Source organism: Eubalaena glacialis, chromosome 12, assembly GCF_028564815.1.
Source record: "Eubalaena glacialis isolate mEubGla1 chromosome 12, mEubGla1.1.hap2.+ XY, whole genome shotgun sequence".
In the NCBI taxonomy this organism is placed as follows: Eukaryota; Metazoa; Chordata; class Mammalia; order Artiodactyla; family Balaenidae; genus Eubalaena; species Eubalaena glacialis.
The window spans coordinates 43,923,915-43,938,014 of record NC_083727.1 but is presented as its reverse complement, the minus strand read 5'-3'; the positions used below and the strand labels follow the sequence as shown (position 1 = coordinate 43,938,014).

Genomic DNA, 14,100 nt, shown 5'->3' with positions numbered 1-14,100 from the left:
TCTGTAAGGTTGTTTCTGTTTTGTAAATAAGTTCATTTGTATCATTTTTTAAAATCAGATCTCACATTTGTATCATTTTTTAAAATCAGATCCCACATATGAGTGATATCATATATTTGTCTTTTTCTGACTTACTTCACTTAGTATGATAATCTCTAGGTCCATCCATATTGCTGCAAATAGCATTATCTCATTCTTTTTTATGGCTGAGTAATATTCCACTGTATATATGTACCACATCTTTATCCATTCCTCTGTCAATGGGCATTTAGGTTGCTTGCATCTCTTGGCTGTTGTAAATAGTGCTGCAATGAACATTGGGAGGATCTATTTCTTTTTATGTTTTTTTATTGTTTGCTCTATTGATAATAAGGTGCTGTTTCAGGAAGGTATCAAGCTGTGGCCTAGATTTGTTAGGTGCTGCTGTCTCCAAATAGGAACAAAGAACTGGCCTTTGGCTCTAAATCTGTTTTTGGACTCTCTTGCCTATGTTTGAATACATTTGAATGCTTCTTTTGTAGAAAAATAGGATAGTAAAAAGTTTAACTTGTACTACTTGGATTTTATTTTACTTCTGAAGAAAAGTTATTTAAACTATTAAGTAAAAGTAGACATAATGTTCTCAATTCTGCTACATCAACTGGACTTAATACATATGAAGTCACTTTATATAATTTGATATTAAACTTTGATGCAAAAATAAGAGTCCAGAAATCTAAACCATTAATGAATTAGGAAAAGTTTTGCTCCACATTCCATATAGTTATTTGAACTAATTGTCTGATTTTTGTTCTGGTGGAAGTAGTCAGAAAGTCTAGAATTATATCAAGGCCCCTTTTCCCATCTGGCTCTGTGGTTTGGCACCATCTTTTTGTACTGAACAGAAAAGAGTAAACTGTGTGCTCATACAGTCTCTTCCACTCGTTTCCATTCCCAGATCTTCAGGGAGCAGTTGTTTTGATCTGTGCTGTTTCGCTGTTGGGGAAGCACTGTACATGCGGTCATTGAACTTCTGTTCCCACACATGATTGTTTGGCGTTCAGGAAGAAACACAGAAGGAAGCATTGCAGCTGAGGAAGAAGTGGTCCCTAAAGTAAATATCTAGGGTTCTTCTGGGATTCATCCCGGGTCAGGTCACTTCCTTGATCTGAGGAGACCAGAATGGAATCAGGAAGAGCGATTGACCTCACACAGAGGATGATGGCTCAAACCATCTGCAGGGAAGGCTTTTCTTTGTTTACCTCAGACTATTCCTGATTGCTTCTACAGCCCTCTGGGAAGGCTGGCAGTTCCTGGAATCTGACTGAATTCATTCACCCTAATGTGTGAATGCCTTAGAACCCCATTTTCCCTAGGGGGATTTCAAAGAGGAAGCTTATTTACCTATAGAATTCTCTAGTGGTTGTATTTAATTAACTTAATTGGGTGAAATGGAAAAACATATTCCAGCTGATCATAGAGGAAAGCCAGGCAGAGAGATCTTAGAAGCAGAACCTTACCTAGCATTTTCTTCTCAGGATGAACTCCAAAGCTAACCTTCTTTCCCTAACTTCTCTTTTTCAACAACAATAAAGTAAATATTTTAATGTTTCATGGCAGTGGGAGTGCGTTTAGGCGATCAGGGTTGCAGCAGTATTATTTGGGTTTATCTGGGCCAAACTTCAAGTGTAATACTTCGTGCAGGAACATTAGAGAAAATGCAAAAATCAGTCAAAGAGAGGCTCTAAAATCTTAACAAATTTAAATACAAATTGCAACAGTGTGCACCTTTCTTTAACGCTTAGGAGAGCTGGGTCCTTACCCCTGCTTGGCCACTAACTGTGAACTGAAGAAGGTCCCATGACCCAAGTGGGTCTGCATTTTCTCCTGTACGAAATGATTGGTGCCTGCGTTATATTCAGCACAGATTATAACAGAATCTTTATGTGGAAAACCAGGGCTTACAGAGTCTCTGCCTGAGAGTGGACAAAGAATATGAAAGAAAAACCTGTTACTTAAAACAAAAACAAAATGTTGCTGTGAAGGTGCTTCTGTCCAGACTAGTTTTGGGTTCTCTGTGGATTTCACATTTCAGTACCCTCTCTGTCCATTATTGCCACAATAATTCAGAGTTAAACATTTAAAATAGGAGTACTCTCAGACTGTAAAATAACTGAACATGACAGCGACATCTACCTTTTTTTGTTTACCTGTAGTATCTAATATAGTAAGTACGATGCATAGATTAATCTTGAGACTTCCAAGTTTTCTATTCATTCTACATATTGTTACAGCATTGAATTGGTGAGGGATTTACAAAAAGATACATGTGATCTTAGGCCTTAGGAACCTCTTTTTTGCAGAAGGAGACAACTGCCGAGCAAGGCTGATTTGATAAGTTCCCCAGGAGAGTAATACAAGGTACAGAACTGGGGGGTCCAGAGGCCCAGGGATCAATGCCAGATGTGCAAGACTGCCTTGCAGCAGTTCAGGACCTGTCAGTGAGGTGCTCTGAGTTTTCTCCAGCTGCACCTTGTCATCCAGAAGCAGGAGCTGGTTCATGGTTTGGTGTCCTTGCTGCAATAGGTAGGAGTGTGACTGGAGAGAGAGAGACTGGGGCGGAGGCTCTCCGCGGAGCAACGCTGCTGGGGCAGGACCCCTCAGGCAAGGAGCGGAGAAGTCTGTAGGGAAGGCAGCTAGCAAATGACATGCTCGTTCTAAAAGTGATCAGGCATCTTCATGTCTCAGTGGTCCTTGAGTGTTGAAGCAAGTGGGGCGCTGTAGGGGTGCCTTCTGAAGCAAAGGGAGTGTTCAGGGCAGTCATCCTTTCTGTCTCCATCACTATGTATTCATTAATTGGGATTTAAGGGTGTCCTGGAGACTGTATATGTGCCTGTTCCTTCCCAATACAATGTGGCGTGATGGAAACAGCACAGGATTGTTATTCAAAAGCAGTATCTCAAGAGTCCTGGCTGCTTGTCACCTGTATGAATTTAGGAAAGTTGCTTACCTTCGAAGGGCCTGAGTTTCTTGGTCTATGAAATACCAATGACAGAGATAATAACAGTAGCCTTGCCAGGTGCTCTGAGGACCACGTGAGGTGTGGGAAGGCTCTGAGCCCCATCCTGTAGTGCTGTACCAGTCATCAAGATCCAGTTAAGCAACTCACCTCCTCATCTTTGTGTTTATTATTTCAGTGGTTCCCTGTCAGACAAGCGATTTCTGTTTACCTCCAATGGTAAGGATCATGCTTTCCTTAAGAATTTGACATTTTAAAATCTTCAGGGGTAGTTTATTCTTCCATACCCCTCAGATGATATAGTTTAAAAGATTAATTTTTTCTTTTCCCCTCAGGTCATGTAGCACCAAGTATGCTGTGACTTAAAAATACATCAGACAATAAACCCAGTTAACATTAGGAAAAAAATATTTTTCTTTATAATCTCTCTAAAACTTTTGCCAGAAAAAATGAAAATTTGAAATGACAGTTAAGATAAATTCCTTGATGTTAGATTTTAACAGAAAAACCTTTTGAGCAGTGCAATTTGATTTGTGTGTATCTGGAATGAAGTTATTGAAAATGAATAGCATAAAGGCTTTTTAGCCCCTCTGTCATGGAATATGTTCTGGGGAAATATTCTCCCTCACATAAAATAACATATTTCGAGGAAAACAATACAAACATGTCTTCTCTGCCCAGGAGGAGGACTGGCCTTTATCTGCAACCTCCACATTGTCTTGGACATGGTATAGTTAAGCTCCCAGGGGTGATGTTGGGTACAATTAACTGATCTTCAGAGCACCTGATGTACCTGCTCTTCAAGGGTAGAGAGCGTGGAGTCCTCCCCCTGATCAAGTGAGAAGAACCTCAGCATTTTCAGCTTTTAGGACACCTTGTACTTCGTTGAAATCATGGTGAATTTAGATTAGAAAGGAAAATCTACAGTGGGGACAAAGAGATGTCACTTATAGGGGATATAAGGTCCATTAAGAAGAAAAGCAGCAATAGTATCAAGATACCACGGCACCAGCAAGTCAAATGCAAGTCTGAATCATTAAAAAACTAGTAATTAAACAGTTGAATCAATATCAGAATGGAAGTAAATCAACCGAATAATTCTAGGTGAAACGGGGTGTTTTTTTTTGTTTTTTGTTTTTTTTTTTAAGTTTTCATTTTGTGTCTATATCTGAAATATTTCCCTGCCCTTTTTTTCTAGGTTGCAGCAGATCCTTGAGTTTGGAACCTGACCGGCAAATCAGAGCTTCTTCTTCTTGGGAGTGGATCAATGAGACTGGAGATCAGGTCCGTTGGTCTCCTGGCCAAGCCCGACTTCAGGACCAAGGCCCGTCATGGGCTTCGGGGGACAGGAGCAAGAACCACAAACGAGAGTGGCTGAGGATAGATTTGGGAGAGAAAAAGAAAATAACAGGTACTGAAACGAGTGCAGTTTCACAAAACAAGATGACTTGCAGTTGAAATTATGTTTTGAATTTGCACAGGTGCCCCCACCTCAGAGTACTCCATGTCTTTTTTTTTTTTAATCTTTATTGGCGTATAATTGCTTTAGAGTGTTGTGTTAGTTTCTGCTGTTCAACAAAGTGTATCAGCTATATGCATACATATATCCCCTCCCTCTTGCGTCTCCCTCCCACCCTCCCTATCCCACCCCTCTAGGTGGTCACAAAGCACCGAGCTGATCTCCCTGTGCTATGCGGCTGCTTCCCACTAGCTATCTACTTTACATTTGGTAGTGTGTATATTGTCAGTGCCACTCTCACTTCGTCCCAGCTTACCCTTCCCACCCTGTGTCCTCAAGTCCGTTCTCTACATCTGCGTCTTTATTCCTGCCCTGCCACTAAGTTCATCAGTACCATTTTTTTAGATTCCATATATATGTGTTAGCATATGGTATTTGTTTTTCTCCTTCTGACTTACTTCACTCTGTATGACAGACTCTAGGTCCATCCACCTCACTACAAATAACTCAATTTCGTTTCTTTTTATGGCTGAGTAATATTCCATTGTATATATGTACCACATCTTCTTTATCTATTCATCTGTTGATGGACATTTAGGTTGCTTCCGTGTCCTGGCTATTGTAAATAGTGCTGCAATGAACATTGGGGTGCATATATCTTTTTGAATTATGGTTTTCTCAGGGTATATGCCCAGTAGTGGGATTGCTGGGTCGTATGGTAGTTCAATTTTTAGTTTTTTAGGGAACCTCCATACTGTTCTCCATAGTGGCTATATCAATTTACATTCCCACCAACAGGGCAGGAGGGTTCCCTTTTCTCCACACGCTCTCCAGCATTTATTGTTTCTAGAGTTTTTGATGATGGCCATTCTGACCAGTGTGAGGTGATACCTCACTGTGGTTTTGATTTGCATTTCTCTAATGATTAGTGATGTTGAACATCTTTTCATGTGTTTGTTGGCCATCTGTATATCTTCTTTGGAGAAATGTCTGTTTAGGTCTTTTGCCCATTTTTGAATTGGGTTGTTTGTTTTTTTGATATTGAGCTGCATGAGCTGCTTGTATATTTTGGAGATTAATCCTTTGTCAGTTGCCATGTCTTTTTTAAAAGTAACAAATCTTCACATTGTCTCTGTGGGAAGAACCTGTATGCAGGGGGTAAGGATGGATGTGTGGGTGAGAGAGAGCTGATATCTCCGTGCTGAAACCTTTTTATGGCATATTGTCAGTGTGAAAACACTCATCTGTCATCACGTTTCTAAATGCAGATAAGAAAAGCAGGCCTGTAAAATGATTTGCAATTTCAAATGAGAGGGAAAAAAAGAAAAGAAACCTGAAGTTATAATACATGTTGTATAACATATTTTTAAAACTAACCCATAAATAATATTTTCTTACAAGGAATTAGGACCACTGGATCCACACAGTCAAATTTCAACTTTTATGTAAAGAGTTTTGTAATGAACTTCAGAAACAACAACTCCAAGTGGGAGACCTATAAAGGAATCGTGAATAATGAAGAGAAGGTAAGAGACACGCTGGAGGAAGGAACTGAGTAGGAGAGTGGGCCTCCAAATATTTTCATCAGTTCATCAGTGTGTTTCCAAAAACAGATGCACAGCACCAGATTACTTAGCCTTTGAGTGCAAAGCCTTGTATCTTCAATATCAAGCATGTCTATAAAAAAGCAACAGAGAATCCTCGCTTCGATTTCATATAACCAGGTGTGAGTGGATTGATAAAGACCTAGAAACTAATAGAATCTTCAGGTAAATGTTACCTGTTCCTACAGGTGTTTCAGGGCAACTCTAATTTTCGGGACCCTGTGCGGAACAATTTCATCCCTCCCATTGTGGCCAGATATGTGCGTGTTATCCCCCAGACGTGGCACCAGAGGATAGCCTTGAAAGTGGAGCTCCTTGGCTGCCAGATTGCACCAAGTAGGACTCAGGGTGAGTCAGTGAGTTACTGGATTCTGGTCGTCACCTTTCACAAATTGTTGTTATGAATGTGGTTTCTCTAACATCTCTTCTCGCTCAGGTAATGACTCATTGGTGCGGAGCAAAACAAGTCTAAATACTGTTGGTTCAACTAACAGAGAAGATGAGACAATCTTAAAACCCATCCCCTCTGAAGAAATGCCCAAAGGTAGGGCAGTTATTGTTTTGCGGTTTCTTAAGGAATATAACTTGTACTCCAGCCAATAATACGGTAGCTTCAACAACATTCTTTTTTTCTGTGTCATATAAGTGTCTGGGGGCAGATGGTCCAGAGATATCTGCACATGTGTAAAATAATATATGTCCACACTTTTCATTACACTATTGTAAGTAGAAAAAGACTGGAAACAAACATATGCGCCCTTCAAACACTATGTAAATCTTTTGTAGAAATATAAAACAATAGCACATCCATACCATGGAATACTCTACAGCCATAATAAAAAAGGAATGTGTTAGTAATATAGAAAGTTCTCTGAGACACACTGACAACTTAAAAAAATAAGCATGGTACAGAACAGTTTACATAGCACTCGACCATGTGTGTAAAGGGGGGGGTGATACAGCATCTATATATATATATTCATCCCAGTATATCTGGAAAAATGTCAAGAAACATAATTTCACATAGAGGAAGAACAGAGGTGGAAGGGAGACATTCCATTCCATACCTTTTTATACTTTTCGAATTTTAAACATGTGAATGTATATAATCTATTCAAATAATAAACATTAAAAATACATTTATTTTTTCAGAATGTAAAATAATTTGCATATTAATTTTACAAAATTTGGAAAGATTAGAGATATATAAATAAGAAAATAAAAATCATCCATAGGGACTTCCCTGGTGGCGCAGTGGTTAAGAATCCGCTTGCCAATGCAGGGGACACGGGTTCGAGCCCTGGTCCAGGAAGATCCCACATGCCACGGAGCAACTAAGCCCGTGCGCCACAACTACTGAGCCTGCGCTCTAGAGCCCACGAGCCACAACTACTGAGCCTGTGTGCTGCAACTACTGAAGCCCACAAGCCTAGAGCCCGTGCTCCGCAACAAGAGAAGCCACCGCAATGAGAAGCCCACGCACCACAATGAAGAGTAGCCCCCGCTCGCCACAACCAGAGAAAGCCCGCGTGCAGCAACGAAGACCCAATGCAGCCAAAATAAATAAATAAATTTATTTTTTAAAAAACATGCATAAATCAGCATCCATGGTCACCATATTCCACTGTATCTAGTCAACTATATTTATATTTATAACTGAGACAAAGTGGCAGCATACCATATATTTTGTTCTGTAGCATATATTTGTCACTTGACATTATATTATGAGCATTTTCCAGTGCTATTAAATAGTTGAAAAACACAATTATTAATATCTTTATAGTATTTTTTCATACGGACATACCATCATTTAGTTAACCATTCCCCTATTATTGGATGTTTAAATTGTTAGATTTTTCCCAAATTTCCACTCTTATAAGTAACACCACTGGTATTTACATAAATTTTTTTCCCTTCTAAGTTCCTTGTCCTCCCGTTCATGAACTAAACATTTCCACTCCTGATCATTCCTTTATTTTCTTCCCAGGGAACACAGAAAAAAGAAGGGTTAAGAACAAACATTTCTCCTTTAGTTTTCATAGTATCACAAGCTTGGGACCTCCTCAGTGGGTGTTAAAGTGACCTCCTTCCTTAAAAGAGACAGTTGTGGGAAGACATGGTCTGATGTGTCATGCTGCAGAATGGATCTGCTGTTGAGATCTTCAGGCTGCATTTCCTTTCAGTCCACAGTTACAAGGCTCTGGTTCCCGGGGTCTCTGTTACTGTACAGGTCCAAACCCGCCCACCATCTCGGGAAAATGGTTGCCTGAGCCAAGCTGAGAGCTCTACACTGTGCTTACATCATCTACCTTCCTGAATAGCTCCTGGCTGGGTGGACCAGCTATAAACCTCCCCATCAATTTTGATTTTTAGAGTCTAATATGGTCCAAGCGACAAACTTGGAGTAAATGTTAAAACTGAGGAACATTGGAAAGTGCCTTTGGGAGAAAAAAAAAGAAGATAAATTTTATTTTCCTAAACTTTAGCTGGGATTTTGAATCCTCCCTTTTTGCTTTCCAATATCAGTAAATGCCTAGCATGTATCCTTGTCCCCCACATGTTAAACCATTGAGGACCTTTCAAATCAGTATTCAGTTTTAGATCATGAAATTTGGTTGCTGTTCATTTCTGTTGTAATATGATGTCTTTTCCCCTTCTTAGGATTAAACGTCGTAACTGTTGTCACTCCCCTGGTGCTCCTCGTCCTGCTGGTTGCTGGAGTGGGAATCTTTGTAGTCCTTAGAAAGTATGTGACTTCACATTTAAAAAAATTTTTTCTCTAATTATGTAAACAATCACAAAAGTTTACTCTTCGTATGTTCATGTGTAGAAAGCAGCATTACTTCTCCCAAGATAAAATGTTAACTTATATTTTTAAAACAAGTTCGATAGAGGTAGAAAATATCATGTATTATTTTATGAACAGAACTTACCATTTAGAAATCTTTTCAGTGGGATTTTTTGTCTTGATAGGAGGAAGAAGAAAGGAAATCCTTATGGATCAGCTAAGGCTCAGAAAACAGGTTGGTTGAAAAAACTATCTACAGTTTTATTCTGTCCTTGAGGAAGGGACAGAATCTGCTGATTAAAAGCATGATTAGGCGCTTTTAATCAGCAGATCCTGATTAAAGCCCACACTTATATGGTTTAAGAAATAAGATCTAATAGCTTTAAGTTAGCAAATCTACCAGGAAGGAATATATTGTATCCTGTCTCTTAATTCAGAATCTTCCTAGCCAGTTTATTTTTACTTTTGTTCAACATCATCCCATCATTTATCAAAATTAATTATTTTATTTTGGCAACTGGAATTTACGTCACCACGCTGCCTGTCACCAAGGAGAAGTTATAAAATCCCCATCTGTGAACTGGACATTGCCCAGCACTCCCAGCATCTTCAGGTCTCCATTGTATTTTTCACTCTAGGGAAGGACTAGGCAGGGCGGGTTTCAGAAAATCCTTAGGACACAGGATGCCCAAGCAATGAGTCAGCTGCAGTTGCGAGAGCGAGAGAGCGAGAGAGAGAGAGAGAGAGAGAGAGAGAGAGAGAGAGCAGCAGGGCAGGACCCCTGAGAATCTAAAGGACAACCTAGGACTCCACCTCCATAGGCTCTAAACAGCCAGCTGCATTGACTCCTCACAGTCACAAACACCAGGTCAGTGCAGATTAGGGAAAACCATGCCCAGGTGGTCTAACCTAGGGATAATCTGGGACCTGATGGGTACACAAATACATTTTTCCTGCAGAGTAGAAAGCATGGTTGGGATGGTGTGTGCTGTTGTTGTTATGACCTCCTCATGCTGTTTCCACCACACACACCTGAAGAGCTGTGGTTGTGCATCTGTCACAGTCAGCTGGCAAAAGGCAGCCTGACCTCTGACTTAACCAGGAACCTGTGGTGGAGTAAATGTGTTACACTTCTGAGAGATTAGTTTGTTTCATGTTATCTTTATTCCAGACTGTTGGAAGCAGATCAAATATCCCTTTGCCAGGCATCAGTCAGCTGAGTTTACCATCAGCTACGATAATGAAAAGGAGATGACACAAAAGTTGGATCTCATCACAAGTGATATGGCAGGTAGGTACCAAGTCTCCGTGACCATGCTGTTAGCCAGGAGGTGCTGCTTATGGGAGAGGGGAGACCAGGGAGAGAAATAAGACCAAAATCTTTTGTTTAGATGGGGTCTAGTAAATCAGTAATGTGTGACGTTTTCTCTCTGTGCTCTGCACAGAGTTACAGAGTGACACTGAAATATTTCCCAAAAGCCCCATTCAGCTAAGGCTCTTACACCTGCAGGGCCTCTAATGACACCCAGAGCAATGGTCCTGAAGTACCAGTGAAATCTGGAAGCCCTTAACTAATCTGTTTTTGTTACTAAGGTTTTGATTAAGGCACTAGGAAAAAGGGACTAGAAAGATGAATTGAGCATAGCTCCTGCCCTTGACGAATTGGAGGTAGGAGATGAAGGAATCTGTTAGAATGGCCTCAAGGTCCCTGACAAGCCATTGTTGAGAGCCAAGCTTCTCAAACGATTTGTGAGGAAGGATCCATTTTTTGCCTTTTATTTCTTTAATCCATCAAGGACTAAAATTTTTGTAAAATACAGTATAAATTAGTAAATGAAATGTTTAAAAAGACATAAAATACAAAGCTCTAATTTTTTAATTAGATTCAAGGGACATAAAATCACTCTCAAACTGCTGCAAGATCTGAACACTTTCTATCAATTTGTGCACTTCTCTCTTTACAGATCTGTCACAAACAGTTCTCAGACAGGTAGGCATCCACAGACCACTGTGAGTAGCACCGCTCTAGCTTTCTGCCACTCAGAGTGTGTTCTGAGGGCCAACAGCGGCATCTGGGAGCTTGCTAGAAATGGGGGCTTCCAGTCCGTGCCCCAGGGCTGCTGAACCGGAAGTTCCCAGGTGGTGTGTGTATATATGAAAGTCAGAAAGCTACCAGTGGAAAGGTTGCTTGACCTGCTTCAGGGGCAAAGGGAGCAATTCTCCACTCAGAATCCGTCGTCTTGTCCCTCTCCTCGGACGGTTCAAGCTCTGCCTTGGGGGTGAGGCGAGGAGAGTGGAGAGCCCCGCTCCCTTCATTCTCCTTCAGCTTCTGGTCCAGCCTCTTCTCCCTCCTCGCTGCGTGGTCCTTCTGGGCACCTGAAACATGCAAGGCCCCGGGTCCCACTCTCGCCCCCACTCATCTGCAGTCTCACCCACTACACTCCAGAGCTCCCGGCAGAGCCCTTCCTTTCCTTTTTATCTGCTCTGCAGCTCACATCCAGACTTCCCTCCCGGTCCCCAGTAAGTCCGTAGTTCTTGCCTGCTGGACATCATCTCCTGCAAGTGTCACCAGTTCCTCAGGGGATCCAGAATTGAACCTTAACCTATGTGCTCTGTGCATTCCTCTTCTAAGTGGCTTCTGAATGGGCATCCCAGTTTTCAGGGCTTAATATCTGGGCGGTGTCCTCTTTGGTCATACCCTCCCTACATCACTGGTGACACATTCCTCTGATACCTGTCCCCAAGGTGTGGCCTTTCCAGAGCTGCCGCCAGTCCCCTAATTTATGACTTATAAGTCTCATTTCTCTGCTTTTTGCTTTTTGGGTTTTTTTATCTTTCCCTCTTCAGTCTCCCTCCATGGTTACCTCTTCTGCCAGTCTCTAAATTTAGAAACTTTGTAGGTTTCTACAGCATTAAACCAAACTTCCTAGCCAGGCACTCGGTGCCCTCCATGGTCTAGCACATGGATAACAGCTCACACTTGGGACACGTGTTCAAATTCTTGCCCCACTGGCTGCCACTTGTGTAATCTTGGAAAAATTAATCTCTCTCTGCTTCAGTTTTCCATTTGTAAAAGGGAATAATAGTCCCTACCTCATAGTACTTTTTTTCCAGAGGATTTAACTAATTGATATCTTAATGTCATAGAATAGTGCCTGGCACCAAGTAAGGACTCAATAAAGCTTTATTTGAGCTTTATCGTTATCATTAGCCCCCAAGCTATTACTTTGGTCTTCATATCCTATTAAATTCCTCCATGTCCCTCATGCCCTGGCCACATCACACTCTCTGTTCATGGCTGTTTAACAGGTTGTTCAATCACTTTTCCCTTTCCTGACAGTGTTACCTCCACCTCCAAAACGTGGCCTTTCAGGAGTCAGCCTAAGAGCTCCCCGTGAAGTTGTTCCCTCCTAGCCCTAGGTGTGGTTAGAGGTTAGCTCCGCCTCGCTAGGTTCCTCGGAGCCTTGAGGCTTCCTAAAGCACGTGTGTAGTTATGTAAACCCCTAAGTGTGGCGTCTGTGCCTTTTACATCTTAATCTTTCTCTTCCTGCCCGGTACACGTCAGGCCCTCAGCAGAGCACCCCCCTCTACAGACAGCCGGTTTGTGGGTGTATGGGGGGTGGTGCACAAACGTCTGCCCTTTGGGTTTCAGATTACCAGCAGCCTCTCATGATTGGCACCGGAACGGTCGCCAGGAAGGGCTCTACCTTCCGGCCGATGGACACCGAGGCCGACGAGGCGGGGCCGGACGCCGAGGCCGGCGGCCACTACGACTGCCCCCTCCCGGCCGGCCGCCACGAGTACGCCCTGCCCTTGACCAACCCCGAGCCCGAGTACGCCACGCCCATCGTGGAGCGGCACCTGGCCCGCGCGCACACCTTCTCGGCGCGGAGCGGCTACCGCGTGCCGGGGCCCGGGCCGGCGCACAAGCACTCCCTCTCCTCCGGCGCCTTCTCCCCGGCCGCCGGCTACCAGCTGCCGCAGAGCCCCGCGCCCGCGGACCCGGGCTACGACAAGCCCAAGGGCGGTGGCGGCGGCGGCTCAGCCGCGGGGCGCGCCGATCCCGCCTATCAGAATCCGCAGGTCAACCCCGCGACCAACGCTGCCTACTTGGCCCCCAGAGACTGCCTCAGACCCCTCAACCAGACGGCCATGACCGCTCTTCTGTGAACACACTGTGAATGAAAGCTGCTGTGGTACTGAGCGCCGGGCTGTGCGCGGCCCTGGAAGCGGCGAGATGCGCGCGCGAGAGACAGAGTGAGTGTGTGTGTGTGTGCGCGCGCGCGCGTGTGTGTGTGTGGTTTAACAGGATCCTGCGGTGGAGTCGTAGAGGCACCCCCCCCTCACTGTTTGTTTACAGAATTGTGCAGCTGGTTTTGTTCTGACCCTTAGGGCGAGCGTCTGTTGGGTTTTGTGGGGCTAGAAAAATGAAAGTTTTCAGATGGCATTTTTCATTTCTCTAACTGTGATACCGAGCTGCTTCGGTGTAAAATGTGCAATCTGTACAGAGTTGTATTTAACAAGAATTAAAGTAACTTAAGTTTGCTTGCGCAGATTTTGGTTCTACACGGAGGTTATGTAGAAGAATGCAGCTGTTGCAAAAACGTATATAATAGTATGTTCACTTTTTAAAGATATTTTATCTGATAGTGTGTTAGCAGCAGGTCTGTTTAAACTTAATCTTGTTCTTATTATGGCTCATTTCCTTTCCTTTGATATCGAGAACTAAAAGCATTGTTAACATTCTTCTCCTGGAAGGAATGAAATTACTTGAAGCAAGAAAAGCACACCAGGGTGGTTGTTTGTTTGCAATTATGACTGTAGATTAAAAAGAACAAACAAACAAAATACACCACCTCAGCAGCTGCCAGTTCCTTAGGCTCCACTTCAGGTGGGGGTGTGCCGTGGCCTGTCAAGGCGTGCAAGGAGCAGGAGGTCTCTGGAGCCTGCAGGGGGCCTCACTGCCCTCAGCCTGTGGGACCTGGCTCCTGAGCAGCTGGCCTTCACACTTTGCTTCTTGCTCACCTCAGGCCTGGCAGACATTTGCTTTCACAGGCAAATCTGCCTTTTCAAACTGTCTGCAAAGCCAAATGCTGAGACTTAATGGCAACCAAAACTGCTCTCTCAACAAACTGAATGAAGGTAGCACAGCAATTAATTACGCTGTAAATAACTGTGTCAGATGCTTTTGTACCTCAAATTAAAAATATTGCTGAGGTCAGACACCCACACTTTTCATGACTTTCTTCAG

The 14,100-nt window shown here is 42.9% G+C and overlaps 1 protein-coding gene across 3 annotated transcripts in view; it reads left to right on the top strand.

Annotated features, from left to right (window-relative positions):
• Positions 1-13,364, top strand: part of DCBLD1 (discoidin, CUB and LCCL domain containing 1) — a 68,963-nt gene extending 55,599 nt beyond the window's left edge. Inside the window, exons 7-15 of one of the 3 annotated variants that reach the window (XM_061207096.1) lie at positions 3,177-3,217; positions 4,197-4,409; positions 5,859-5,983; positions 6,250-6,409; positions 6,498-6,605; positions 8,723-8,807; positions 9,035-9,084; positions 10,021-10,140; positions 12,502-13,364. In XM_061207096.1, coding sequence (XP_061063079.1) covers positions 3,177-3,217; positions 4,197-4,409; positions 5,859-5,983; positions 6,250-6,409; positions 6,498-6,605; positions 8,723-8,807; positions 9,035-9,084; positions 10,021-10,140; positions 12,502-13,019 — 1,420 coding nt within the window. In that variant the 3' untranslated portion in view covers positions 13,020-13,364. Of the gene's footprint in view, positions 1-3,176; positions 3,218-4,196; positions 4,410-5,858; positions 5,984-6,249; positions 6,410-6,497; positions 6,606-8,722; positions 8,808-9,034; positions 9,085-10,020; positions 10,141-12,501 lie in introns of those variants that run through there. The other 2 variants (XM_061207097.1, XM_061207098.1) reach the window with 2 other exon arrangements.
• The last annotated feature ends 736 nt before the right edge of the window (positions 13,365-14,100 follow it).